Here is a 27,119-nt window from a genome sequence, read left to right as displayed (position 1 = left end):
TTGGTGTGGGAGGAAACCGGAGCACCCAAAGAAATCTAGTGAGAACGGGTGATCGATGGCCGGCGTGGACTGGCTGGGCTGAATGGCCTTTTTCCACACTATCATTCCATCAATCCATAATGGCAAAAAGTCAGAAATATGATAAAGTCATACAGTATGGAAACAGGTCCTTCAGCCCAACTCGTACATGCCGACCAAGATGTCTCATCTAAACTAGTCCCATTTGCCCACATTTACAGACTCTACCAATCTTCTACCTGAAGAATGGTCCCGACCTGAAATGTCACCCATCCTTTTTTTCCCCAGAGATGCTGCCTGACCCGCTGAGTTATTCCAGCGCTTTGTGTCTATCTTTGGCATAAGCCAGCATCTGCTTTTTCTTGTTTCTACATTCTACCCAAACAGTTTATTTGAAAATGAACCACATAAAATGAGTTTTTCTCATTATTAGCTCTCCGGAGAGACTTTATTCATCAGGGTAGGCAGGCTGGGATTGTATTCCTTGGAGCGCCGGAGAGTAATGGGTGATCTTATAGAGGTGTACACAATAATGAGAGGAATAGATTGTGTAAACACATAATCTCTAACCCAAAGTAGAGAAAATTGGGAACCAGAGGACATAGTTTTAAGGTGAAGGGGAAAGATTTAATAGAACGCTGAAGGGCAAATTGTTCACACAAACGATGGTAGGTGTATGGAACGAGCCGCCAGGGGAGGTAGTTGAGGCAGGTAGTATCGCAACGTTTAAGAAACATTTAGACAGGTACATGGATAGGACAGGTTTACAGAGATATGGGACAAACGCAGGCAGGTGGGACTAGTGTAGATGGGACATGTTGGTCGATGTGGGCAAGTTGGGCTGATGGGCCTGTTTCCACACTGTATGACTCTGACTCTCTACAGCTTGTGTAAATGAGGCTGCATCAATGAATAGAAGGGAAATTGGCCGTAAAATACAGCAGTATAGAACATGAATTTGTACATTCTAAATCTACTCACTCGGTGTACAATGGAATAAGGACACAAACAGATGTATCCTGGAGAGTGTGACCAAAAAAATGTGAATAAAAAAAATAACACTGGGATGTCAAAGGAAAGCTGAAGGATTAAGCATTAGAATTGCCCTGGATATTCTTTAATACAAAAAAAAAAATGAAAAAGTCCACCGCATATTTTATAATGCCATCAAAATTTAAACATTTAGAATGTTTGAGTAAATTAACCAGAGCCCCAGGTTTTAATAGGGCAGTCTGTGATGGCAGTTCAGTAGGTACTGGTTTTTGAGACATAATTGTGTTTCAAAGCTACTTCAATAAGAGTCGGGAAATGGAAATGCAGATTCAGAAGCAAAACAAACATGTGAAATAAATTAGTCTGCAACAATATTCTTAATGGAAAATAGAACATACGAATGATTATGCAAAACTGTTCAGACTGGAAAATAAAATACGCATCAAAGTATAGTTGGCTTTAACTAAACTACTTCTGCATTCCAAATCAAATTATAAACCCTGACTTGAGCTGACAACAGCTAATCAACTGGATAAAACCACTCCTAAAAATTGGTCGATACTTCCATAAAGCTACAAGAGAACTGTCATACGTTTTTTCAAAAGTTAACTTGAGCTTTTTAAAAAAATTCTGATTTATAAACACATTTGCTTCATGCACATCAGTGACCCTTTTTTTCTGCTGGGTTGGATGAATTCTTTGGAACACACATAACATGCAATAGGTGTGAGGTGCCATCGTATATTCCAGCTCAAAACGTCCAATGAGCCGTAAATAACAACAAATCAAAGCATCTAAAATACTGGATTTCCAATTACTTTTCACGTTATTGTAACTGCAAAATATTAGGTTAAAGTAACTAAAGAAAATCGAAAAACATTAGCTTGATTGCAACAAAAGCGGGGGGCATAATTGCGCAGCGTTAGAGTTGCTACCATACAAGGTTTCAAGGTCAGTTTATTGTCACATGTACCAATTAAGGTACAGTGAAATTTGAGTTACCATACAGCCATACTAAGTGAAAAGCAGCATGACACCCAGCCACATAAAATAAAAGTTAACATAAACATCCACCACAGTGGGGCTCCCCACATTCCTCACTGTGATGGAAGGTAATAAAGTCCAATCTTCTCCCTCTTCATTCTCCCACGGTCGGGGCTGTTGAACCATCCTCAGTCGGGGAGATCAAAGCTCCCTCAGCCGGCGATCCGAAGCCCTCGCATCGGGGTGATCGAAATTCCTGTGTCGGGGCGGTTGAAACTCTCCATGGCTTGGAGCTCCAGAATCGGTCTCTAACCAGGGCCCGCAGACTCCACAATGTTAAAGTCCACAGGCCCGTGGTTGGAGCTCTCCACAGTCAATCACCGGCAAAGGGATCGCAAGCTCCACGATGGTAAGTCCGCGCCGCACCCACGGTTGAAGCGTCAGGTCGGTTTCCAGGAAAGGCCGCGCCACTCCACGATGTTAGGCCACAGTGGAGACGGAGATACAATACGGAAAAAATTTGCATCCCCGTCGAGGTAAGAGATTGAAAACGTTTCCCCCAGCCCCCTCCCCACCCCTAACATAAAACAAACCAATGAACACTAAAACATACTCTTTAACACCTGCTTAAAATAACAAAAACAGAAGAAAGGACAGACTGTTGGCGAGGCAGCCATTGCTGGCGCCATCCGGTAATTGCGCAGTGGTAGAGTTGCTGCCATGCAGCGGGTTAGTGCGGATGTCAAGGGATACGGAGAGGAGGCAGTAGAATAGGGTTCAGAGGGAAAGATAGATCAGCCTTTATTGAATGGCGGAATAGACTTGAAGGGCCGAATGGCTTAATTCTGCTCCGATAGCGTATGAATTTATGAACGCCGTGGTAGATCTAGGTTCGATCCTGACTACAGGTGCTGTCTGTACAGCGTTTATACGTTCTCCCCGTGACCATGTGGGTTTTCTTTGGGTGCTCCGGTTTCCTCCCACATTCCAAAGACTTGCAGATTTGTAGGTTAATTGGCTTCTGTAAAATTGCCTCCAGAGCTAGTGGAAGGTAACTAGTGTATGGGTGGGTGCTGGTTGGCATGGACTCGGTGGGCCGAAGGGCCTGGATCTCTAAAGGCTAAAAGAGGGAGAGAAAACGAGGAACCGTGTAGAAGTAATTATCATTCGATTGAGTGGAAAGTGAATGAAACTCAAATCAGATTATCTGATAGACAATCAGATGCCTATGTTAGGCATCGAAACAGGAATGTCTGACTGCAGATTAGATTAGATTAGAGATACAGCATGGAAGCAGGATAATGTTAAGAAGCTGACCAGCATTCACCCCATATACTATGTCACCCCCACTTTCTCATCCACTCTCCACACACTAGGGACAATATACAGAAGCCAATTAACCTACAAACCTGCAGGTCTTTGGGATGTGGGAGGAAACCGGAACACCCGTAGAACCCCACACGGTCACAGGGAGAACATGCAAATTCGGTACAGACAGCACTCGAGGTCAGGATCGAACCCGGGTCTCTGGCGCTGTGAGGCAGCAGCTCTGCCGGCTGTGTTATTGTTCCGCCTTTTCATATTGAGATAGATAGAAATGAAAACCAGGGCAATATTAGAAATAGCAGCGAAGGGGATGTCTCTTAACTTTTTCTCTCCCGTAACACATAGGTTGCAGAAGCACAAACTATTGTGAACTCCTTCAAATAGACTTGAAGTGGTGCAGCCTTGATAAGAGGGGCAAGTCGAATTTAAACAGCAGAAATGGGAGAAGATGCAAAGTTGCAGCAAAAGATACCTTGGATGAAAGGATGATTCGAGATGGGAATTCAGAGATAAGATAGTTACTTGAAAAAAAGGGACGCGTGATCAGTTTTAAACAAACAAGGTCATCGTATTGACAATCAGCAGGATATTGTTAAAAAGCTTGTGTGAATTATAACCTGTTATCGCTAGGAAAGCAATGGGATCTAACCAAGTTTCTGACAGCAGTATATTTTAAACCACAGAAGGGACAACTAATTCCATGTTAACTAAACTACAATGTTGAATGGAAAAGATCACGCAAGAGACATTTACTAAGTTAGAGATTGGTAAGATGTGTCAGTACATTAGTAGGGAAATGTACATTTATATTCATTTCATTCATAATTCAAGGACGAAGATATGAACATACTTGCAATACGTTCCCTTCCGGATAATGCAACACATCACATTACGGTGAAGTTAATTTGACGTGAAATTTTTAAAAGATATACAGTGTGACAGACACAAACAATGCTTTGTTACGAGATAATGTGATAAGTAGATTAATTCCACATGGAATTACTTATTAGTCGGCCACATTGACACATTTGCTGCAGTAAGGTTTACGCAACGGACTGTTTCCATGCTGTATCTAAAGTCTAAAGATAATACGATACATAAATATAATCAAGCCAAATTCAAGTGCAAAGGGATATATATAGTGCAAAATACAATTCTCAGGTTTAGGAAAAGATTTATTAGGATCCCGAGTTTAGTTTTGTTTTGTTTAGAGGTACCGTGTTTAGATAAACGGCCCTTTGGCCTACCGAGTCCGCGTCGACCAGCAATCCCCATACACTAACACTATCCTACACACACTTTAGGGACAATTCACAACTTTACCGAAGCCAATTAACCTACAAACTTGTACATCTTTGGAGTGTGGGAGGAAACCAGGAACACCCAGAGAAAAGCCATGTGGTCACAGGGAGTACATACAAACTCCATACAGACAGCACCCGTAGTCAGGATCGAACCCATGTCTCTGGCGCTGTAAAGGCAGCAACTCTACCACTCTGCCATCGTGTCACGCTGAGGGGTAACTTTTGTACACAACTGTAAAGAAGAGATCTGGATGGACAGGGGCAAATGCAGGCAGATGGGACTAGTGTAGCTGGGGCATGTTGGACCGAAGGGCCTGTTTCCACACTGTATGACTATGACTGTGCTGTACCTCCAAACTAAACCAAAATGTGCTCAGATATTCCTGTTTTGAAAGCACTCATCTGATTTAAGCATCATTCACTTTCCACTCTTGTCAGCGCGCAATCTGTGTGATCCGTTGATTAGATGTTTGTGTCTGAAGTCAAGGGACAACCCAAATTTCACGTTTGCCCCATTACACCACAAGATTGAGCAACAAATTTTAGCTCGTACACTCGGGAAGCAGAACGTTAACTGCAGACGTTACAGATAAATTTTTAATTAAATCTATCCATATCATTCCACCTTCTATGAAGTCGTCAAACAAAAAGAGACTATAGATCATTCAACCCGCAGTTATAACACACTGATTTATGCTTTTGGGGTCCTATTCAAAATAAACACTGCAGAATTATATTAGAGAAACTTGGACTACATTTCAAACACTACTGTGTTGCCATACTGGTCCATCTAGCTAAAATGAGGCATTTATCATATTATGAGAGTACTGAACTGTATTTATAAAGCATGCTACCAGAAATAGCTCCTGTCACACAATAATTAAACTGCTGGAATGTGTCCAAGTCTCTGGAAGTGGAAATAGCTGGCATAAATGGTTGCAGGATAATATGGGTCTGTCACAGATTGATATGGCTGGCATATCATATTTAAATAATATGAGCACATTTATAAATATTGTTAATGACTGGTTTAAACACTATTGACAGTGTGGAGAGGTTTATACAATGCAACACTTCCATCATTAGTAAAACACAAAGTGCTGGAGTAACTCAGTGGATCAGACAGCATCACTGGAGAAGACAACGTTAGATAACGTTTCGGGCTGGGACCCTTCTTCGATCTCACTTCCACCTAAAGCATTTGCTTGTAGCTTAGTTTAGTTTAGAGATACAATGTGGAAATAGGCCATTCGGCCCATCGAGTCCTCACCGACCACAATCCCCAGTACACTAGTCCTATCCTAGGCAATTTACAGACGTCCATTAACCTACAAACCTGCACAGGGAGAAAGTACAAACTCCACAGACAGACAGCACCCAAAGTCAGGATCAAACCCCGGTCCCTGGCGCTGTGAGGCAGCAGCTCTACCAGCTACGCCACTGTGCCACCCTTGGTTAGCTTTAAGTAAAGATCACACATTACCCTCGACGTCAGGGCTCAGGTAGTTGCGTATTTCATTGAGAATGAAGTTAATCTCTTCCTCATGCGGAATGGGTTTAGCTGTGACCTCCGTCGGTCTGTCAGTGGTCCCTGCGATCACCATTCCCTCCCACGGCAAGAAAAATATAACTCTGCCATCGCTTGTTGTTGGATCCAACAGACCCATTGCTTCAGGGCTTTAAGGATAAAAGCAGGGGTTATGTTCAATATACAATTTATTCCAAACCAATGATTCACGCTAGTGCAACAAGACTTTCTATTTGTTTCAGTTTTTAGTTTAGTTCAGACAAACAGCGTGGAAACATCCCACTGAATCCGCGCCGACCATCAATCACCCATACACTACTTCTATCCTACACATTGGGGGTAATTTACAGACGCCAATTAACCTACAAACTCTCATGTCGATGGGATGCGAGTGGAAAAAATAAACTGGAGCACCTGTAGAAAACTCACGGGGTCACAGGGAGAACGTACAAACACCGTACAGACAACACCCTTAGTCAGGATCGCACCCGGCCGGGTCTCTGGCGCTACAGAGCAGCAACTCTGCCACCATGTCACACATTAGAGTCATACAGCGTGGAAACAGGCTCTTTGGCCAAAGTTTAACTTGCCCACACCGACCGAGGCACCGCACCCCATGTTCACTAATCATAGCCCATCACCCATCTTCACCCCAAGATGCACCTCTCCTTCACCAGCCCGCATTTGCCCCATATCCCTCAACCTTTCCCATCCATGTACCTGTCCAAATGTTTTTTAATTGTTGTTATTGGCTTAACTAATTAGCTTAAATATAGTGAATTTGTAAAATACCTGTTTAAGATCAACCTTTCACAACATTAGAGCAGTAATAAGTTTCCTGCCTCTGCATCAACATATAGGCGACAATTCATAGTCATACAGCATGGAAACAGGCCCTTCAGCCCAGCTCGTCCGTGATGCCCCATCTAAGCTCGACCAATTTGCCCACAATAAGTAAATGCAATGAAGTACTCATAAGACCATAAGACATTGGAGCAGAATTAGGCCATTCAGCCCATCAAGTCTGCTCCGCCATTCAATGATGGCTGGTTTATTCTTTCCTCTCAACCCCATTCTCCTGACTTCCCCCCATAACCTTTGACACCCTTACTAATCACCAGCACTCCAGCACTTTGTGTCTTTTTTTTTGCATACCAGCAACTACAGTTCTTTGTGTCCCCATTTGCCGGAGGTTGACCCTCACCCTTCATAACATTCGCTGTCCAATGTTATTCGTTATTAGACAATTTACAATTGCACCTCTTCATTCACAAATACAACGGCACAGTGGCGCAGTGGTAGAGTTGCTGCCTTACAGCACCAGAGACCCGGGTTCGATCCTGACCACCGGTGTTGTCTGTACGGAGTTTGTACTTTCTACCTGAGACTGAGTGGGTTTTTTCCTGGTGCTCAGGTTTCCTCCCACATTCCAAAGACGTGCAGGTTTGTAGCTTAATTGTATTCGGTATAAATTGTAAATTGTCCCGGTCTAGGATAGTGTTAGTGTATGGAGATGGCTGGTTCGCACTCAGTGGGCTGAAGGGCTTGTTTCCGCGCTGCATCTCAAAACTAAACAACAACAAACAATCTAGATGGCAAGAGGCAGATTGTTGAATGACCTAAATGATTTGCTGCCTAATGTACAAGGATTACCTTTCAAATGAAAACTCTCGCATTGAGTAAGTCCAGTCAACATGTAATTTTCAAGTGAGGTTTTATCTTTTGCGGTATTTTATTACCTATAATAGCCAGGCAAGACAACATGGACACCAGCACTGGGTTCACAGATGTTCTTGACTCCTATGTTATCCATTTGGCGTAATGTATCCGTGAACGGTCCTGTGGCATTGATAACACACTTGGCCTTCACCTCAAATAATTCTCCTGCAAAAAAAAAACAAGACTGATCAGATGCCCTAAATCTGGAGTAAGATTCAAATGAGCAAAAGTAATTGAAGAGTGTTTAGTTGTCATACAGTATATAACAAAATGTGAAGACCCGTTAGTCATAGAGTCATAGATACAGCGTGGAACCAGGCCCTTCAGCCCAACTTTCCCACACCGGCTAACATGTCCCAGCTACACTAGTCCCACCTGCCTGCGTATGGTCTATATCCCTCCAAACCTGTCCTATCAATGTACCTGTCTAACTGTTTCTTAAATAGTCCCTGCCTCAACTACCTCCTCTGGCAGCTTGTTCCGTGCACCCATCACCCTTTGTACTATCACACTGCCCATTGTACAATCACAATGTTTAAAATACATTTGGACAGGCACATGAATAGGATAGGTTTCAGAGGGATTATGGGCCAAATACAGCAGGTTCAACCAGTGTAGATGAGGCATGTTGGTCAGTGTGGGCATGTTGGTCAGTGTGGGCAAGTTGGGCTGAAGGGCCTGTTTCCACGCTGTATGACTCGATACCTAGTTCAATCCTACACACTGCGGACAATTTCACAGAAGCCGACTAACCTACAAACCTGAATGTCTTTGGAGCGTGGGAGGAAACCAGAGCACCTGGAGAAAACCCACATGGTCACCGGGAGAACGTACAAACTCCATACAGACAGCGCCCGCAGTCAGGATCGAACTCGGGTTTCTGGCGCTGTAAGTAAGTACGTTACAAAACTTACCTTCAGCGGCACTGCAGTTCTGCCACTGGCCGTGTGCGCGACTTTGGCGCCTTTGAGAGGGGGGCGGGATTAAAATGCCGTTTTCTCCTGCCTGTCGGAGTCGATCTTTCTCAGGCTGTTCAGCTGCTGCAGAGAAATCGCTCCGACATCCGTTGTATGAAGTTTTTTAAAAACATCGCTGGATAATTTAATCGCAGGAGTAAAATAAAAATAGACATCTAACACCGTCAACGGGACGGATCTCCCGTACGGGACAAATAAAGGTAAGCCGTTTATTTTACATAAAAACTTGCTTCTTAGGATTACTTTAATCCAAATTTTACGTTGTGAAAAGGTGATTTAGGCCCCATACGAACTGGCAGTGTTTTTCCTGCTGATATGGGGTTTAAATTCACTGCAAACCGCAACGTTCCAAACGATCGCGTTCCACAAAATCCCACTCGCAAGATGATTAAAATGGCCATTAATTTACGGGAATTAAACACTAAATTCCTTCCATTTGGCCTATAAATTCATGACAATGAGATTTAAAAATCATGTTATATTGTGAATTCTTGTGTGAATGTTATTTGGACACTTAGGCTATTTAAAAATGTTAACCTTTTCTTAAGAAATGGATAGATGTTTAGATCTAGTAATTGAATTTTGTAATTAGCTACAATTAGGTAACTAACTAATTATATGCTTTAATTTCAGGTCATCCAAGTAAGATTGTTTCATATTTGTTTCAGAATGCTTCAATCAATAATAACTGAAAATTTCATTCAGTTCTCTTAATTGTTAAGAACGTTTTGGGCTTTTGACTGTCCTCGATCACAGCTTTTGAGTTAAGTCAATGGAAAAGCAATAGGGAACAAGATGCTCATTTCAGAGTATGGAAATGGCCATAACATTTTTAATACTGAAGATATGAAAGTGAATTAGGTGTCAAATTAAACTTCTTGTTATGCTTTATCTGATGGGATAAATTGCAGACTTGATTTTTAAAATCTCAAAATTTTGTGACATTGTAAGGCAGCAATTCTACCGCTGCGCCACTGTGGAACTGTGGAATAACCCACCCATTTAAATCAAAGCTTTTTTATTACCCCCAACATTGCTGGATGGGTTGATCATATATAAAAAAAACATTGCAGGAACTGGTCCTGAAACAATTAACGAAGATAGATACAAAGTGCTGAAGTAACTTAGCAGGTTAGGCAACATCTCTGGAGAAAAAAGATGGAAGATGTTTCTGGTCAGGACCCTTCTACAGACCCCCTGAATGGACTTTACCAAGGCTGGATGCAAAGTGATGGAGTAACTCCGTGGGTCAGGCAGCATCCTTGGAGAAAATGGATAGTTGACGTTTTGGGTCCGGACCCTTCTTCAGGCCGACCCAACCCGAAAAGTCACCCATCCTTTTCTCCAAAGATGCTGCCTGACCCATTGAGTTATTCCAACTTTGTGTCCGTTATGTTTGCAAAAGCAGGTCCTTGTTCCTACAACTTCAGTCATTCATTGTGTCTATCTTTGGTATGAACCAGTATCATCGTTGGTGGTTTTGATTTTCATTCATTTGTTCATGATACCTTTTCATATCTCTAGTTTCCCACTCCCTGACTTAGTCTGACGAAGGATCTCAACCCGAATTATCCCCTATTCCTTTTCTCCAGAGATCCTGCCTGACCTGCTGAGTTACTCCAGCTTTTTGTGTCTATCTTCCGTGTTCATACGTTCTGGGAGCAAAATTAAGCGATTCGGCCCATCAAATCTACTCCGCCATCCAATCATGGGTGATCTATCTTTCTCTCCAAACTCCATTCTCCTGCCTTCTCCCCGTAATCTCTAATACCCATGCTAATCACGAATCTGTCAATTTCCACCTTATAAATATCCATTGACTTGGCCTCCACAGCTGTCTGTGGCAATGAATTCCTCAGATTCACCATCCTCTCACTAAAGAAATTCCTCCCCATCTTTCCAAAGGTACATCCATTTATTCTGAGGCTATGGCTTCTGGTCCTGGACTCTCCCACTAGTGGAAACATCCTCTCCACATCCACTCTATCCAGGCCTTTCATTGTTCGGTAAGTTTCAATGAGGTATCCCGTCATTCTTCTAAACTCCAGCGAGTATAGGCACAGTGGCGTCAAACGCTGATCATATGTTAACCCGATCAGGTGGAAATCCACATCTGCAGTTCCTCCCTGCACATATTGTCTGCATTTACGTCCTATGCACTGAAACAGTTAATGTTGCTTAAGGTGATGGATCTGCCTACCTGTCTGGACGTCCTTGCACTCAGCGCCACATATATATTGTTTGTTAGTCTCCGGATCCGTGCTCTTCAGGAGTTTCACCGCCTCGACATAATTGGCCATGGCAGCCCCATACCTGGCAGCAGTGAGAGCGATCGCAAGGTTCATCCGCGCATCATCGTGTTGCCCTGCAGCAAGTGGACAGATTGCCAGGGAGAGCATGAGTCACCTCAAGCCACTGACTTGTGCTACAGAAGTGTGTCAGAACAGATCTGTCACATCTGTCCCTGTCAGATTGCATCTATCTCATTCTCAGCCCAGACTTAGGATAATAATTCTAAGGACACAATCATTCTAAGATACTCGCTGTATCTCTAAAGTCTTAAATTAAAGTTACTAATCACAACGTTTAACAAACATTTAGACAGGTTTGCCTGTTCTTTTCGCCAGAGATGCTGCCTGACCCGCTGTTACTCCAGCGTTTTGTTCAGATGTTATAGGAGCAAACTCGCTGGAGTTTAGATGGATGAGGGGGCACCTCATTGAAACTTACTCAATAGTGAAAGGCTTGGATAGAGTGGATGTGGAGAGAATGCTCCACTAGTGGGAGAGTCTAGGACCAGAGATCATAGCCTCAGAATTAAAGGATATTCCTTTAGGAAAGAGATGAGGAGGAATTTCTTTATCGTCAGAGGGTGGTGAATCTGTGGAATTCATTGCCACAGACGGTTGTGGAGGCCAAGTCAATGGATATTTTTAAGGCAGAGATAGATAGATTCTTGACTAGTGCGAGTGTCAAGGGTTATGGGGAGGAGGCAGGAGAATGGGGTTAGGAGGAAGAAATAGATCAGTCATGATCTATGTATACTTGTATGTAGCAGAAACAAACAACTGCAATTGCTGGTTAATGCACAAAAGGACACAGAGTACTGGAGTAACTCAGCGGATCAGGCAGCATCTCTGGAGAACATGGATAGGTGACATTAGAGGGCGAGACCCTTCTTCGGACTGCAATTGATTCCAGCAGTTTTGTGTATTGACCAGCCTCTGCTGTTCTTTGTAACTACAATAATTCTAAGAACTAATTTCCACACACAGCCCCAATTTAAAGTGTTAATTAATATCCCCTATGTCATAGGATATGAAAGGATTTCCATAAAGAAGCAATCTTGCTTTGTCACTCACATATAAATGAGTGAATGTTACTTTCTTGTCACATGTACACATGTATGTATAGGTACAGGGAAATTCTTTATTTTGCAAAGAGTCGCCACGGAAAGGGCGCCGACAAGTTACAAAAAGTATTAATTACAGTCCTGATTGTCCCTTTGTTCTCAGCGCCCCTCCCCCCACCCCCTCCACCCACCCGTCAATGCTGGGCCCCTCTTTGTTCTCAGCGCCCCCCCACCCACCCCCCGCCCACCCCCGCCATCCACCCCCCCTCCCCCCGCCCACCCCCCCCACCCACCCCCCCTCCCCCCGCCCACCCCCTCCACCCACCCCCCCCGCCCGTCAATGCTGGGTCCCTCTTTGTTCTCAGCGCCCCTCCCCCCACCCGTCAATGCTGGGTCCCTCTTTGTTCTTGCCGCCCCGTCCCCTCCCAAGCTGGGTCCTTTCCGCTGTTCTGGAAGGAAAATACCTTCAGATCTCTCTAGTATTCCAGTGATCCAGGTCAACGTTCTTCAATTTTTAATGCAAAGGTTATCAAAAGGGGACAAATGAACAAAGCCCGATTTCATGAGTAAGTGATTCTTATGTACACCATTAAAAGATTCATTACTATATTTAAAAAAAAATCCCTGACACAAAGAGAACAGACAGTCGAGATGGTTTATCATATTTAATGTCTGTGTCTTGAGGGTCTTCTTCTATTTATTAATGCGACTGAAGTTAAAATCATGAATGTTGTGCTATGAGCAAAATTGGTCTGCATTGCAGGGGCACTGACTCTGTGTGCCCTGAATTCATAATCACTCATGGCTAGGAGCTGGCAATAAGGTTAATGCTACCACAAGCTAACAGCAATGTTAGCGTATACATATTTAGAAAGACTGTGCCTTTATGTTAAACAGAAGTCATTTGTGGCAGGTTTTCAACCAATCTTTTAATATCCACAGTCCTTTATGGAAAAGATACAAAAATGGATGTGAAATTGATTAAAGACAACAGATACCTTGTACACATTGTTAAATCTTCTTAAACATTTGTTCCATAAATGCAATGAAATAGTTACAATCACTTTAATCTTTGACGCCAAAATTACAAGGTTAATCTGTATCTCCTCTGTTATCAGGCTTCTGAACGGTCCTTCCACAAGCTAGGAAGCATTCTGATTCTCCATGGTACTAAGTACTAAGAAATACAGCGTGGATACAGGCCCTTCGGCCCACCGAGTCCACATCGACGTTCGATCACCATTTCACCTAGTTCTACGTTCTGCCACATTTTCATCCACTCCCTAGGCACCAACGACAATTTATAGCAGAGTCCAATTAACTTATAAATCCATGTCTTTGGAGTGTGGGAACAACTGGAACACCTGGAGGAAACCCACATGGTCACAGGGAGAAGGTGCAATCTCCACACTGGCAGCACCTGAGGTGAGGATCGAACACGGGTCTCTGGTGCTGTGAGGCAGCGGCTCTACCAGCTGCGCCACTGTGCCACCCTCCGTTATCTAATTGCGGACACTGGACTTTGTCTCTGGAACTATTGCACTACAATATTGAGAATTATATTCTGCTCTCTGTATCTTCTCCTTCACTATCAATTTTACTTGAGTTTGGCTTGATTATATTTATCTGATCTGTTTGGACAGCATGCAAACCAAAGGTTTTTACTGTATCTCAGTAGACATGACAATAATAAACCTAAACCCAGAAATATCTCGTTTGATTGGATAGCATGCAAAATAAAGCTTTTCACTGTACCTATTAGACTTTAGAGATACAGTGCGAAAACAGGCCCTTCATCCCATCAAGTCAACGCCAATGAGCGATCACCCCGTACACTAACAGTATCAAGACAATTTTCAAATTTCAAAAGCCAAATAACTTACAAACCTACACGTCTTTGGAGTGTGGGAGGAAACCAGAGCACCCGGAGAAAACCCACGCAAGTCACGGGGAGAACGTACAAGCTCCGGACAGACAGCACCCTGAGTCAGGATCGAACCCAGGTCTCTGTCGCTGTAAGGCAGCAACTCTATCGCTGCGCCACCATGCTGCCCTAAGTACACTCAGTACACGTGACAGTAGTAAACCCAAACTATAAACAACTTCAAACTACAATCACAACTATTTTTGTCCCTTATTTTACACTGCTATCCAATTCACGTTATAACCCTCGAAAACCACACTCTACCCTTTTGTTGAAAATTCAAAAAATCGCTAACCTCTGCTCATACGATTCAAAAAGTAATCTTGTTAAATAAATAAAACTGAAGATATTTAAAAGATTCCTCACGCACAACTCTAGTAAAACACATAGCGTGGCGACACACACGCGAGTACACACACTGAGCATACACGCACAACACATGCACACAGGCGTGCAAACGCACGCATACACATACACACACACGCGAGTACACACACTGAGCATACACGCACAACACATGCACACAGGCGTGCAAACGCACGCATACACATACACACGCACGAGTACACACACACTGAGCATACACGCACAACACATGCACACAGGCATGCAAACGCACGCATACACATACACACACGCGAGTACACACACTGAGCATACACGCACAACACATGCACACAGGCGTGCAAACACACGCATACACATACACACACGCACGAGTACACACACACACAGAATGTATACACAACGCATGCACACAGGCATGCAAACACACGCATACACATACACACATACATACGCATGCACGATCTACCATCAAGCCAGTGAGCAAAGCCAATTTAATCTGCAGCTCCCTGAGGTAAGTATAGTTCAGTGTCCTGCCCCCACTCTGACTGAGGATAATCCCCATTTCCTCAAGGAAGAAAGTGCATTGAAGTGAAGAGAATTCTGCACAGGAATAAAACGATCTAAAATGACAGAGACAATAATGACAATGAATTTCATGTCTCCCAGTCATGAGCCCGCAATGCTTGACTGGGCTGACTTGTCCAATTAAATTGTTGCAGGTACAGCGGAAGAGGCAGTTATCATCTGCGAGCTTGTGGCTTTAGCTCCCCTGGCCTAGTGAACTGTAGTGGAAGGCAGACTCCTCCTGTTCTGTTTGCCACAAGACGACTGAAGGCTCCAGTAAACATTTCCCAATGGGGGGGGCGAATATTCATCCTGACAAACACAAGACGACTGACTTGTGCGATTGCCGAGCCCCCACATCTTGCGGCTCGTAAAACAACTGATCTACCGAGAAAAGCGCATCCGAATACCGAGAAATCTTGCCGTGGCTTTGGAATAAAGTGTCGTCTCGGATATTCCTTCGGCCGCTTGAGTGAATCTGACAGATTACTGCTCACATTTCAGTCACATCCCATGAGAAAATATGTTGCCTTTTCCCTTCCAAGAGAATGAGGATATCAACAAATGCTAAATGAACTCTGACAACTACCCCTAAGAAATAAAGTCGTGAGCTTGTGGCTACAAAGGAAACCTTGACTAAATGGGACATGTTGTATACACCCAGGCTAACAACTAACATATGGTTTGCTTTCCTTATGCCAACATAGAGCTCGTCTCCCTGCAGTGAAGGAGATTCCGGCACTAGAATCTGGCCCTCGAATGTATTGGCTGCTATTCCGAATTTTCAGTTAAGACAGCACAGTGGCGCAGCTGGTAGAGCTGCTTCCTTGCAGCGCCAGAGATCCTGGTTCGATCCTGACCTTGGGTGCCGCCTGTATGTGTGGAGTTTGTATGTTCTCCCTGTGACCGCATGGGTTTTCTCCGGGTGCTCCGGATTCCACCCACATTCCAAAGATGTGCGCGTTTGTAGGTTAATTGGCTTCAGTAAAATTGTAAATTGTCCCTAGTGTGTAGGATAGTGCTAATGTACTGCGCTGGTCGGCGCAGACTCGGTGGGCCAAAGGGCCTGTTTCCGCGCTGTATCTCAAATGACTAAAATGTTATGATGTTAATTACCTAAATCTGGAGAGTTCAATGTTCATACCATTGGGTTGTAAGCTGCCGTTCCTCCAGTTTACATGTGGACTCACTCTGGCAATGGAGAGAGGTCAGTGTGGGAATGGAGAGTTAAAATGGTTAGCAACCAGGAGATCCCTTGAGTTTAGGGTGCAGATGAGAAAGTGGGGATAACTAGTGTGAATAGGGTGATCGATGGTAGGCTGGACTCAGAAGGGCCTGTATCCACGCTGTACAGGTCCACCACCGATTTTCTGGCAACTGGTAGTCCGGCACCTCCTTTAATCCGGACAAAATTAAGAGATCGCACTTGAAATCCGGAAGTGCCGGCACTGCCCCAGCAGCTGCGGCTCTCGCCTGCAGTCCGTCTGTCTTTTTCTTTTTTTTTTGTTTTCTTTTGTCTTGTTGGACGTATGTTTTAGTTTATTTTTAGTTGTGTATGTGTGGGGGGGGCGGGGGAAACTGTTTTTAGTCTCTTCCTTCGGGGGGATGCGACCTTTTCTTTGTCGTATCTCCGTCTCCGTCTGCGCTGAGGCCTAATCGCGGAGCTGGCAGCCTCCAACTGGGACCGACCTCAAGGCTCCGGAGGCAGAGCCAGGACTCACCATCGCGAAGCTGGCCGACTTCGGGGCTGTGGTGGCGGCCCGACTTCGGAGCCTCGCAGGCTTCGGCCGCGGGCCCAGTGGAGGACAATATTGGGAGCTCGCAGGTCCCAGGTTGGTGACCGATTCTCCGGAGCTCCCGCTACAACCGCTTCGTCCGCTGGTCTAGAGGGTGGCAGCTTGAACCGGCCCGTTCGCGGAGCTCGGATTCGGCCGCGGGACTTACCATCACCCGGCGGGAGGCCCAACATCGAAAGCCTGGATCATCTCAACGCAGAGGGAGAACAAGGAAAGAAGAGACAAGGACTTTAAGACTTTTGCCTTCCATCACAGTGAGGAGTTGCCTGGTAGACTCATTGTGGTGGATGTTAAACTGTGTTCATTGTGTGTTCTGTTATTCTATTCTCTGTCATGACTGCAAGGTACGTAATTTCGTTCAAACTAACAAGTTTGAATGACAATAAAGGATACTTTATACTTAGGATACTTTATACTTTATGTCGCCCCCGGATGTCCCCCCGTAAATGTGGCGTCTAGGCTGGGTGAGGCGGCCGATCTCAACCTCATCGGGACTTTCGCAGCCGATCGGTGGGTCGAATTTGCCCCCTGCGGCCGGGACTCTGGAAGTCCGACCTGAGCGAAGCCGGCAGATCCGTTCCAGTCGCCGACTTCCAGGGACAATTTTGCGGGCGGCCTAGGCGGAACGTTCCGGTATCATGACTTCCTAGGGGATCTCAGCACCAGTCACATCTTCCCATCTCCACCTATTTATGGTTCCCTCCATAACTCCCTCGTTCACTCACCCCTTCCCACCCAAACCAGGGACTCTCCCCTGTAACGGCAGGAGATGCAACACCTGTTCCTATACTACCTCCTCCCTTGACTCCACCCAGGGCCCCTGACAGTCCTTTCAGGTGAGGCAGAGGTTCCCTTGCACCTCCTCCAACCTCAGTTACTGTATCCGCTGTTCTCGATGTGGACTCCTAAACGTCAGTGAGACCAAGCGTAGACTGGGCGATCGTTTCGCTGAACACCTCCGCTCTGTCTGCCTAAACCTACATGATCACCCAGTTGCCATTCATTTGAACTGCCCTTCCCATTCCCATACTGGCCTTCCTTTACCTGGGCCACCTCCACTCTCAGAGTGAGGCCAGGCACAAATTGGAGGAACAGCCCCTCATATTTTACAACCCAGTGGTATGAACGGTGAAATCACTAATTTCAAGTAACCCCAGCATTCCCCCCCCCCCCCCCCCCCCCCCCCCCCACCCGAGTCGACTTTAGTTCCACTGCATCCTTTAGATATCACCTCTTTCTCAGCCAACAATAAACCATCATGGGCTCCACCCTTCCTTGGCCATCTGTTACCAGCCCTGCTTTGGCCTTTTCCTAACCCCCCCCCCCCCCCGCCCCCCCAGTCTGAAGAAGGGTTCAAACCCAAAAAATCACCCATCCTTTTTCTCCATTAATTCCGATTCCCCTTTGACATATATTCCCAACCCTTTAGAAGAAGTAATTAATGTAAAGCAGTTACCATCGTAGTACACAAGGGCTCCGATAAGCTTTTCTTTCTTCAGCATAGGGAAGAGTTCCACCGCTCTTGACTTGGTGAGGAAGTAACTGTGTTTCAAACAAAGACTTCCAGCCATAAAGTCATATATCTTTATTCCAGCCCAGAAATAAGGCAATTGCCACCACCTATTTAAGTAAAAAAAGATAGTGTGATAAGCCTCACGAATAAACATAAATGAATGTTGTAGGACAGATGTTGTCAAGCTGGAAAGGGTGCAGAGAAGGTCTACGAGGTTGTGACCAGTTAGCCTGACATCAGTGGTGGGGAAGATGCTGGAGTCAATTATAAAAGATGAAATAGCAGCACATTTGGGTAGCAGTAACAAGATCGGTCCGAGTCAGCATGGATTTACGAAGGGGAAATCATGCTTGACTAATCTTCTGGAATTTTTTACGGATGTACCTAGGAAAATGGACAAGGGAGAGCCAATGGATGTGGTGTACCTAGACTTTCAGAAAGCATTTGATAAGGTCCCACATAGGAGATTAGTGGGCAAAATTAGAGCACATGGTATTGGGGGTAGGGTGCTGACATGGATAGAAAATTGGTTGGCAGACAGGAAACAAAGAGTAGGGATTAACAGGTCCCTTTCAGAATGGCAGGCAGTGACAAGTAGGGTACCGCAAGACTTGGTGCTGGGACCGCAGCTATTTACAATATATATTAATGATCTAGATGAAGGGATTAAAAGTAACATTAGCAAATTTGCAGATGACACTAAGCTGGGGCAGTGTGAACTGTGAAGTGGATGTTATGAGGATGCAGGGTGACTTGGACAGGTTGGGTGAGTGGGCAGATGCATGGCAGATGCAGTTTAATGTGGATAAATATGAGTTTATCCACTTTGGTGGCAAAAACAGGAAGGCAGATTATTATCTGAATGGTGTCAAATTGGGAAAGGGGTAAGTACAACGGGATCTGGGGGTCCTTGTTCATCAGTCACTGAAAGTAAGCATGCAGGTACAGCAGGCAGTGAAGAAAGCTAATGACATGTTGGCCTTCATAACAAGAGGAGTTGAGTATAGGAGCTGCAGTTGTACAGGGCCCTAGTGAGACCACACCTGGAATATTGTGTGCAGTTTTGGTCTCCAAATTTGAGGAAGGACATTCTTGCTAGTGAGCGAGTGCAGCGTAGATTCACCAGGTTAATTCCCAGGATGGCGGGACTATCATATGTTGATAGAATGGAGCGGCTGGGCTTGTATACTCTGGAATTTAGTAGGATGAGAGGACACCTTATTGAAACATATAAGATTATTCATGGTGCGGACACGCTAGAGGCAGGAAACATGTTCCCGATGTTGGGGGAGCCCAAAACCAGGGGTCACAGTTTAAGAATAAGGGGTAAGCCATTTAGAACGGAGATGAGAAAAAACTTTTTCACTCAGAGTTGTGAGTGTGGAATTCTCTGCCTCAGAAGGCGGTGGAGGCTGGTTCTCTGGATGCTTTCAAGAGAGAGTTAGATAGAGCTCTTAAAGATAGCGGAGTCAGGGGATATGTGGGGGACAGGAACAGGGTACTGATTGTGGCTGATCAGCCATGAACAAATTGAATGGCGGTGCTGGCTCAAAGGGCCTAATGGCCTACTCTTGCACCTATTGTCTGTTGTCTATAGAGCTATAGGGAGAGGTTGGAGAGGCTAGGACGCTAATTCCTTGGAGCGCAGCAGACTGAGAGGTGATCTGATAGAGGTGTACAAAATCATGAGGAGAATAGATTGGGTGAATGCACAGTCTTTCACCCTGAGTAGGTGAATTTAAGAAGCAGAAGACATAGCCTTAAGGTGAGGGGGGAAAGATTTAATAGAAACCCGGGGGGCAATGTTTTTGTTTACAGAAAAAGTGATGGTGTCTGGAACGAGTTGCCAGAGGAGGTAGTTGAGGTAGGTACCATCAAAAATGTTTAAAAAACATTTGGATAGGTACATGGATAGGATATGTTTAGAGGGACAAGGGCCAAACAGTTGCAGGTGGGACTATTGTAGATGGACATGTTGGTCGGCATGGGCAAGTTGGGCCAAAGGACCTGTTTCCATGTTGTATTGTTCTATGATTCCACCTAAATGTACAGTGAATTTGAGTCATGGAGTCATAGAGCACAGAAACAGGCCCTATGGGCCAACCTGCCCAAGTTGACCAAGGTGCCCCAACTAGGCTAGTCCCACCTGCCCATGTTTGGCCCATATCCGTTAAAACCTTTCCTATCCATTTACCTGTCCAAATGTCTTGTAAATATTGTTATCAATCCTGCCTTAGCTACCTCCTCCGGCAGCTCGTTCCATAAACCCACCACCATCTCTGTGAAAAGGTTACCCCTCACGTTCCTATTAAATCTTTCCCCTCTCACCTTAAACCTTTGTCCTCTGGTTCTTGATTCCCCCACTCTGGGTAATAGTCTCTGTGCATTCACCCTAGCTTTTCCCCTGATGATCTTATACACCTCAATGAGATCACCCCTCATCCTCCTGCGCACCAAGCAATAAAGCCCCAGCCTGCTCAACCTCTCCCTATAGCTCAGGCCCATGAGTCTTGGTAACATCCTCATAAATCTTCTCTGCACTCTATCCAGCTTAACAACATCTATCTATACATAACTAAAACTCTGATCTTGTGCTCTTCCGGTATGCGCGTTTATATTTACTTGCGCAAAAAGGGTACACTATAGCGCTACGATTTTTCGCCACCTTACTCACCATTCTCCTGTGCGCAGGTGCAACAGGTTTTGTTCCGATCGATGGTATATTGTAAAAGTTATTAAGGTTTGAAAATCTTTAAAATGGCGCATGCGCAGATTGGTCTCCTTTCCTGTCGTCGCCGCCATGCAGATTGGCCTCCTCTCGTGTCAGTCAGGTAGGGGCGTCGGTGGGACCATCCTGCACCATCGCCCCGCTGCTTGACTGCGTCCGCTGTCAGTCAGCTGCAGGTCGCCACTGGCGCCACGGTGAAGGAGTGGCGGCAGCCGGGTGGGATGCTATCTACAGTCCACAGATGCTGCCGAGCCCGCTGAGTTCCTCCAGCACACTGTGTTTTTTATTTAACTCTTGAAATTGAAGTTAGACATAAAGCTGGAGTAACTCAGCGGGACAGGCAGCGATTGGAGAGAAGACCCTTCTTCAGACTGAACTGAACTCTCGTCGGTGAGAGTACTTGCGATTGTCTGCAGAAGGGTCTCGACCCGAAACGCCACCCACTCCCCAGAGCTTCCGCCCGTCCCGCTGAGCCACCCCAGCCCCTCCCGTGTCCACCTTCAACTCCAGAGCCAAACAAAAAACACAGAGTGCTGGAGGAACTCAGCGAGCCAGGCGGCACTCGTGGAGGGAACGGACCAGGAGCCGCCACGGGCCAGGGTTCCCCCCATCCCCCCCACCCCCCAACAGGAAGGAACTGCAGATGCAGCCATCTCCGCAAAATGCCAAATGATTCCGGGAATGCCGAGGCGAGAAGGTGAGAGAGAGGGAGTGAGAGAGCGAGAGAGATCCAAAGGACGGATTCGGATCACAACTACGCCTCGCTGAGGCCTCGCCAGAAGTTTCAAACCTACGGCCCCCTCCAGTTCGAGCCACGTGGACCAAGATACCACGATGTAAACAACCACGTTCGCTACTTTGACTGGGAGTTCGCGTTCCGCCACAGTCCCGCCAGCGGATTACAGCCGTTTGATATCCGCTTCAGGAAGGAGCGGGTGGGTCTACGAGTTGAGCGTCCAGGAGGGGAACTCCGTTTATGGCGGAGAGACGCCAGGTCTGATGAGGGCCAAGTTCTTAGACACTCATTATGGAATTGGGAAAAGTTCCAATGAGCTGGAAGACATTTACAGCTGCCCTTACAGCGCCACTTTCCTCCACACTCTCCATCTCATGGAGACTGGAAACCAAAGATCCTATAGCGGAGCAAGACAGTCTACTTGACAAAAAAGTCGTAGTAGGGTCATGGGTAATCTTCAGCACCATTTCCGTAACCGGCTTCTGTCTCTGCTCTAGTATCTTTGCTTTGGTCATGGCTTCTTCATGCACAAATCATCTTTTTGTTTCTCAGCTGCAGGTGATCATTTTGATATTCCTGCCTAGTCCTCCTTATTAACTATGAACATCCATATAATTAAAAGTCTCATCTTGACCACTTTCTATCTGTGCTGTATATTGATTTTAGAAAAAACACTACCATATATTGCTATGATTTTTGCCCATCTTACTCACACTCCTCCTCCGCTGAGCAGGCCCCAAGGATTTTTCACATCGATGAAAAATAAAAAAAGTTATGAGTGTTTAAAAAACCTTGAGAATCTCTCACCTGTCAATCACCGTGATGATGGTAACGCCCCTTCCGGGGAGGGACTATAAAACCCCGGATGCCTGGAAATGACTCAGTCACTCTGCAAGATTGCTTGAGAGGGAGGCCACGACTCTAATTCTAAGCTGTGAATCAACTGATCTGTGAATCTGAGACGGGACCAGGGCCTCCACTGAACCCCCCTCCGCGGCTGCCGCCGGTTGTGGGCGAGACGATAGACAAGTTACTGTGAGGAGGGGAGAGGAGTCAGTGAGTGAGGCGGGAGAGGCCATGGCAGGGCAGGAAGGGGCGTCGCCATCCCGGCCGTGGCATTGACTGACAGGAGAAGAGACCAATCTGCGTGGCGCTGACTGAAGGAGTCTGCGCACACGCGCGTTTTTTAAGATTTTTAAACCTCGATAACTTTTACAACATACCACCGATCGGAACGGTGAGTAACCTGGCGAAAAATCGTCACGCTATCGCGTACCGTTTTTGCGCAAATAGAAAAACCGCACAAACCAGAAGAGCACAAGGTCAGAGTTTTAGTTATGTATAGATGAGAGAGAGACGTGGCACAGTGGCACCGCTGGCAGTGCCGCTGCCTCACCGTGCCAGGGACCTGGGTTCCATCCTGACATCGCTTTTTACCTCACATGCACTTGTCCGAATGTGTTTTAAATGTTAATATAGCACCTGCCACAACTACCTCTTCTGGCAGCTCATTCCATATATCCACCACCATCAAAGAGAAAAGATGTCCCTCAGGCTCCTATTAAATCTTTCCTCTCTCACCTTAAACCTGTGTTCTCTGGTTCTTGATTCCTCGACCCTGGGTAAAAGACTATGTGCATTCACCCTATCTATTCCTCGTGTGATTTTATACACCTCTATAAGGTCGCCCCTCAGCCTCCTGCGCTCCAAGGAAGAAAGTCCTCGCCTGCCCACTCTCACCCTATAGCTCAATCCTTCGAGTGCTGGCAACATCCTCCGAACTAATATCTGCACTCTTTCCAGCTTAATGGCAGCTTTTCTATAGTAGGGTGACCAAAATTGAACACTAAACTCCAAATGCGGCCTCACCAATGTCTTGTACAGCTGAAACGTACCTCACCATCTGTGACTCAATGTAGCCAAGCTAAATGTTAAGTTTCATCAATTACAAATGAAGAAAACGGTTGGAAAAAAAAAAAAAAGTAGACACAAAATGCTGGAGTAACTCAGCGGGTCAGGCAGTATCCGTGGAAGGAATGGATAGACCCACCTTCTCTACTCAATTCCATGACTGATGAAGACCAGCATGCCAAATAGCCTTCTTCCTCACCCTATCCACCTGCAATGTCACTTTTCAGGGTACTATACAGCTGCACTCCTAGATCCCTCTGTTCTACAACACTCCCCAGGGCCCTCCTGTTCACTGTGAAGGTCCTGCCCTCGTTTTACCTCCCAAAAGGCAACACCTCGCACTTAAACAAATTAAACTCCATTTGTCATTCTTCAGCCCACTTGCCCAGCTGATCATTGATTGCAATGTAACTAACTCAAAAGCTGTTAGCAGAACAATTGTACTATCATTGTAGACTGCCCTTTACACAATGAAAACATGTTGTACGTTTGATTAATACATTGACAGGAAATAAATTCTGTCCACCAATTAGCAAGCTTAATCTTAGTTGTCAAAAAAAACCAAGATGAATTTCCTCGCAGAATTTCACAATTAACGTAAAGTTTCAACAGCAAACAAGAAGCAAAACTCTACGATATTAAGGAAAGCTTACTTGTAAAGTGGAAGCATTATAGGCAATTCTTTTGCAATGTGCGGGGCAATTTGAAGCATGTTGGCACGTTCTCGTAATGCCTCCTTCACCAGTTTATACTGTAACAAGAAAATAGCCGGATGTTACAAATACTAGGAATATAATCATTTTGGCTCTTTAGTTTAGTTTTAGAGATACAGCGAAGAAACAGGCCCTTCCGCCCACCGAGTCCGCGCCGACCAGTGATCCCTGCACACTAACACTCTCCTACACACTAGGCACAAATTACAATTTTACCGAAGCCAATTAACCTACAAACCTGTATGTCTTTGGAGTGTGGGAGGAATCCAGAGCACCCGGAGAAAACCCACGCGGTCACGGGGAGAACGTACAAACTCCACACAGACAACACCCATAGTTAGCATTGAGCACTGTAAGGCCGCAACTCTACTGCTGTGTCACTGAGCCGCCCCATTTAAACTTAATTGAAAAGTCCAATTAGTTGCTTATCAGCAAAGATAATGAATATTCATCTCCTGTTAATAAGCAAGAAATAGAAGGCTTAGATTTGGGTTTATTATTGTTAAGTATACCGAGGTACAATGAAAAGCGATATTTTGCATGCTATCCAAGCAGATCAGATGATACTATACAGATACACCCTGTAGGAGTTACGCAAGAGTTACGTCCCAAGGACCCTTGCATAAGTACGATGTTACGCAAGTCGGAAATGAAGTGCTACTACACACGCGTAAATTTACTATCCGACGCAGAGACCACGGGGGGTCTCCAACATGGAGATCACGGGGGGAGCTCCGCGCGGAGACCATGGGGAGAGCATCTACGAGAACAGCTGACTGGCTTGCGGAAACGATCGCATGCAACAGAAATAGCACGTCGGAATAAAGCAGTGGGCTTAAAGAATTACTTATGTAAGTCGCCTACTATGCAAGTCGGGGAGTGTCAGTACATAAATAAAATCAAGACAAACTCAAGTAGAATAGGTAGAGGAAAGGGTTGAGAGTGAGTTGGACCGTCAAGAGTGTAGGGGGTCCTGTGCTGCCGAAAGCTACTGGGCGGGGGCTGCCGAGAAAGAAGTAGGGACACGGCGGGGGGCTGTCTGCTGCCTGGTTCGCCGTTGCAAGCAGAACATAAAACTGTTCGGTGAACTTTTTGTAACTTTGTAACTACTCCTGTGTACTGCCCAGGTGAGATCTGATTTTACTGGGTCATATGCAAAAACAAAGCATCTCACTGTACCTGGGTCCATGTGACAATAAAGTGTGATTGAATTAAATCATAGAAGATACAGAGTGCAAAATATAGCTCTCAGCATTGTAGCACATCAGTTCCATTTCCCACAAATTACCGCAGTACGTAAAACACGCTTAATTTGTTGTTATTAAATACCTGTTCATAATCTAAATTTGTGAATGCTTTCTGTAGGTATCGCACTCCCCCATGGATAAGTTTTGTGCTTTTGCTGCTGGTTCCAGAAGAGAAGTCCTCTCTCTCAATCAGTGCAGTTTTGAGACCTACACAGACGAAGAAGAATCCTCTGTAACTTGCTCTCATTTGTACAATACTTAACAGAATCATTTAAAATAACGACGTATTTTCTCCAAGGCTCAGGATTCATTGGATTTTCCAACACATGAAAATAGTCACTGTTCACTCACAAAATAACCAATCCTTACTGGCACCATAAGCTCAGAAATAAAGATGTTTAGTTCAGTTTAATGTAGATTATTGTCACGTGCACAGAGGTACAGTGAAAAGCTTTTGTTGCGCGCTAACCAGTCAGCGGAACAACTCTACATGATTACAATCCAGCCATCCAGTGCACAGATGCATGATAAAATGAATAACATTTAATGCAAGATAATGTCCAGTAAAGTCCAATTAAAGATAGTCCGAGGGTCTCCAATGAAGGAGATGTTAATGGGGTGATTACATTGAGCCAAACTAATGGTTCAATGATTCTTTATTATCCAATGTACAGATATACAGTGATTTTTTTTTGCATACAGTTCAGTAAAGTATTGCCATACTGTGATTAGTACAAAGTGCATAGAGATAGTCCACTGCATGCAACAGTCGCCAGGTTTTGACGCTATTTTCAAAGTCCAGTCTGGTCTGTGTGCTTGGTCTACTGTATCGATGCCCGATCCAGGCGAGCCTCAGGCTACCTCCATCCCCCTCTCTGGTCCTCGGGGGACGAGCAGGAGCTGGGCTCGGCGGCTCCCTCTACGGGCCGCGGATCGCCGGTCCGTCCTTCCAGCCGCTAGCACAAGGAATTTCGTGAAAACCTCAAAACGTGCTCCATTCTTTCTCCCACACCATGGCAGTACACTGCACGGTTCACCAACCAGAGACTCTTACCCTGTCTGAAACACAAGGAACTGCAGATGCTGGAACCTTGAGCAAAGCACAAAGTGCTGGAGGAACTCAGCGGGTCAGGCAGCATCTGTGGAGGGAGATGGACAGACGAGGTTTTGGGTCGGAATGCTTCTTCAGATTGATTGTAGTGGGTGTGGGGAGAAAGCTGGAAGAGATGTGGAGGCGGGATAAAATCTGGCAAGTGATAGGTGGATACAAGATACAACCTTAATTGTTTAATAAGAAGAAGGGTCCTGACCCGAAAAATCACATATCCATGTCCTCCAGAGATGTTGCCTGACCTACTGAGTTACTCCAGCACTTTGTGTCTTTTGAAGCTAATTGCTTGTTTGATTAGAACTCCATGCTTACTCTGACACCACACAT

The 27,119-nt window shown here is 45.3% G+C and overlaps 1 protein-coding gene across 1 annotated transcript in view; it reads right to left on the bottom strand.

Annotated features, from left to right (window-relative positions):
• The window catches only part of gpd2 (glycerol-3-phosphate dehydrogenase 2), an 83,652-nt gene that overhangs the window by 19,183 nt on the left and 37,350 nt on the right, over positions 1 to 27,119 (bottom strand). The window contains exons 5-10 of the mRNA XM_033024070.1: positions 25,764 to 25,888; positions 24,375 to 24,472; positions 18,290 to 18,453; positions 11,050 to 11,214; positions 7,893 to 8,037; positions 6,109 to 6,302 (exon numbers count right to left, since the gene is read on the bottom strand). Coding sequence (XP_032879961.1) covers positions 6,109 to 6,302; positions 7,893 to 8,037; positions 11,050 to 11,214; positions 18,290 to 18,453; positions 24,375 to 24,472; positions 25,764 to 25,888 — 891 coding nt within the window. The remainder of the gene's footprint in view (positions 1 to 6,108; positions 6,303 to 7,892; positions 8,038 to 11,049; positions 11,215 to 18,289; positions 18,454 to 24,374; positions 24,473 to 25,763; positions 25,889 to 27,119) is intronic.

The sequence above is a fragment of the Amblyraja radiata genome, chromosome 7, assembly GCF_010909765.2.
Source record: "Amblyraja radiata isolate CabotCenter1 chromosome 7, sAmbRad1.1.pri, whole genome shotgun sequence".
Classification (NCBI taxonomy): domain Eukaryota; kingdom Metazoa; phylum Chordata; class Chondrichthyes; order Rajiformes; family Rajidae; genus Amblyraja; species Amblyraja radiata.
This window is presented reverse-complemented; position numbering and strand designations above follow the sequence as displayed.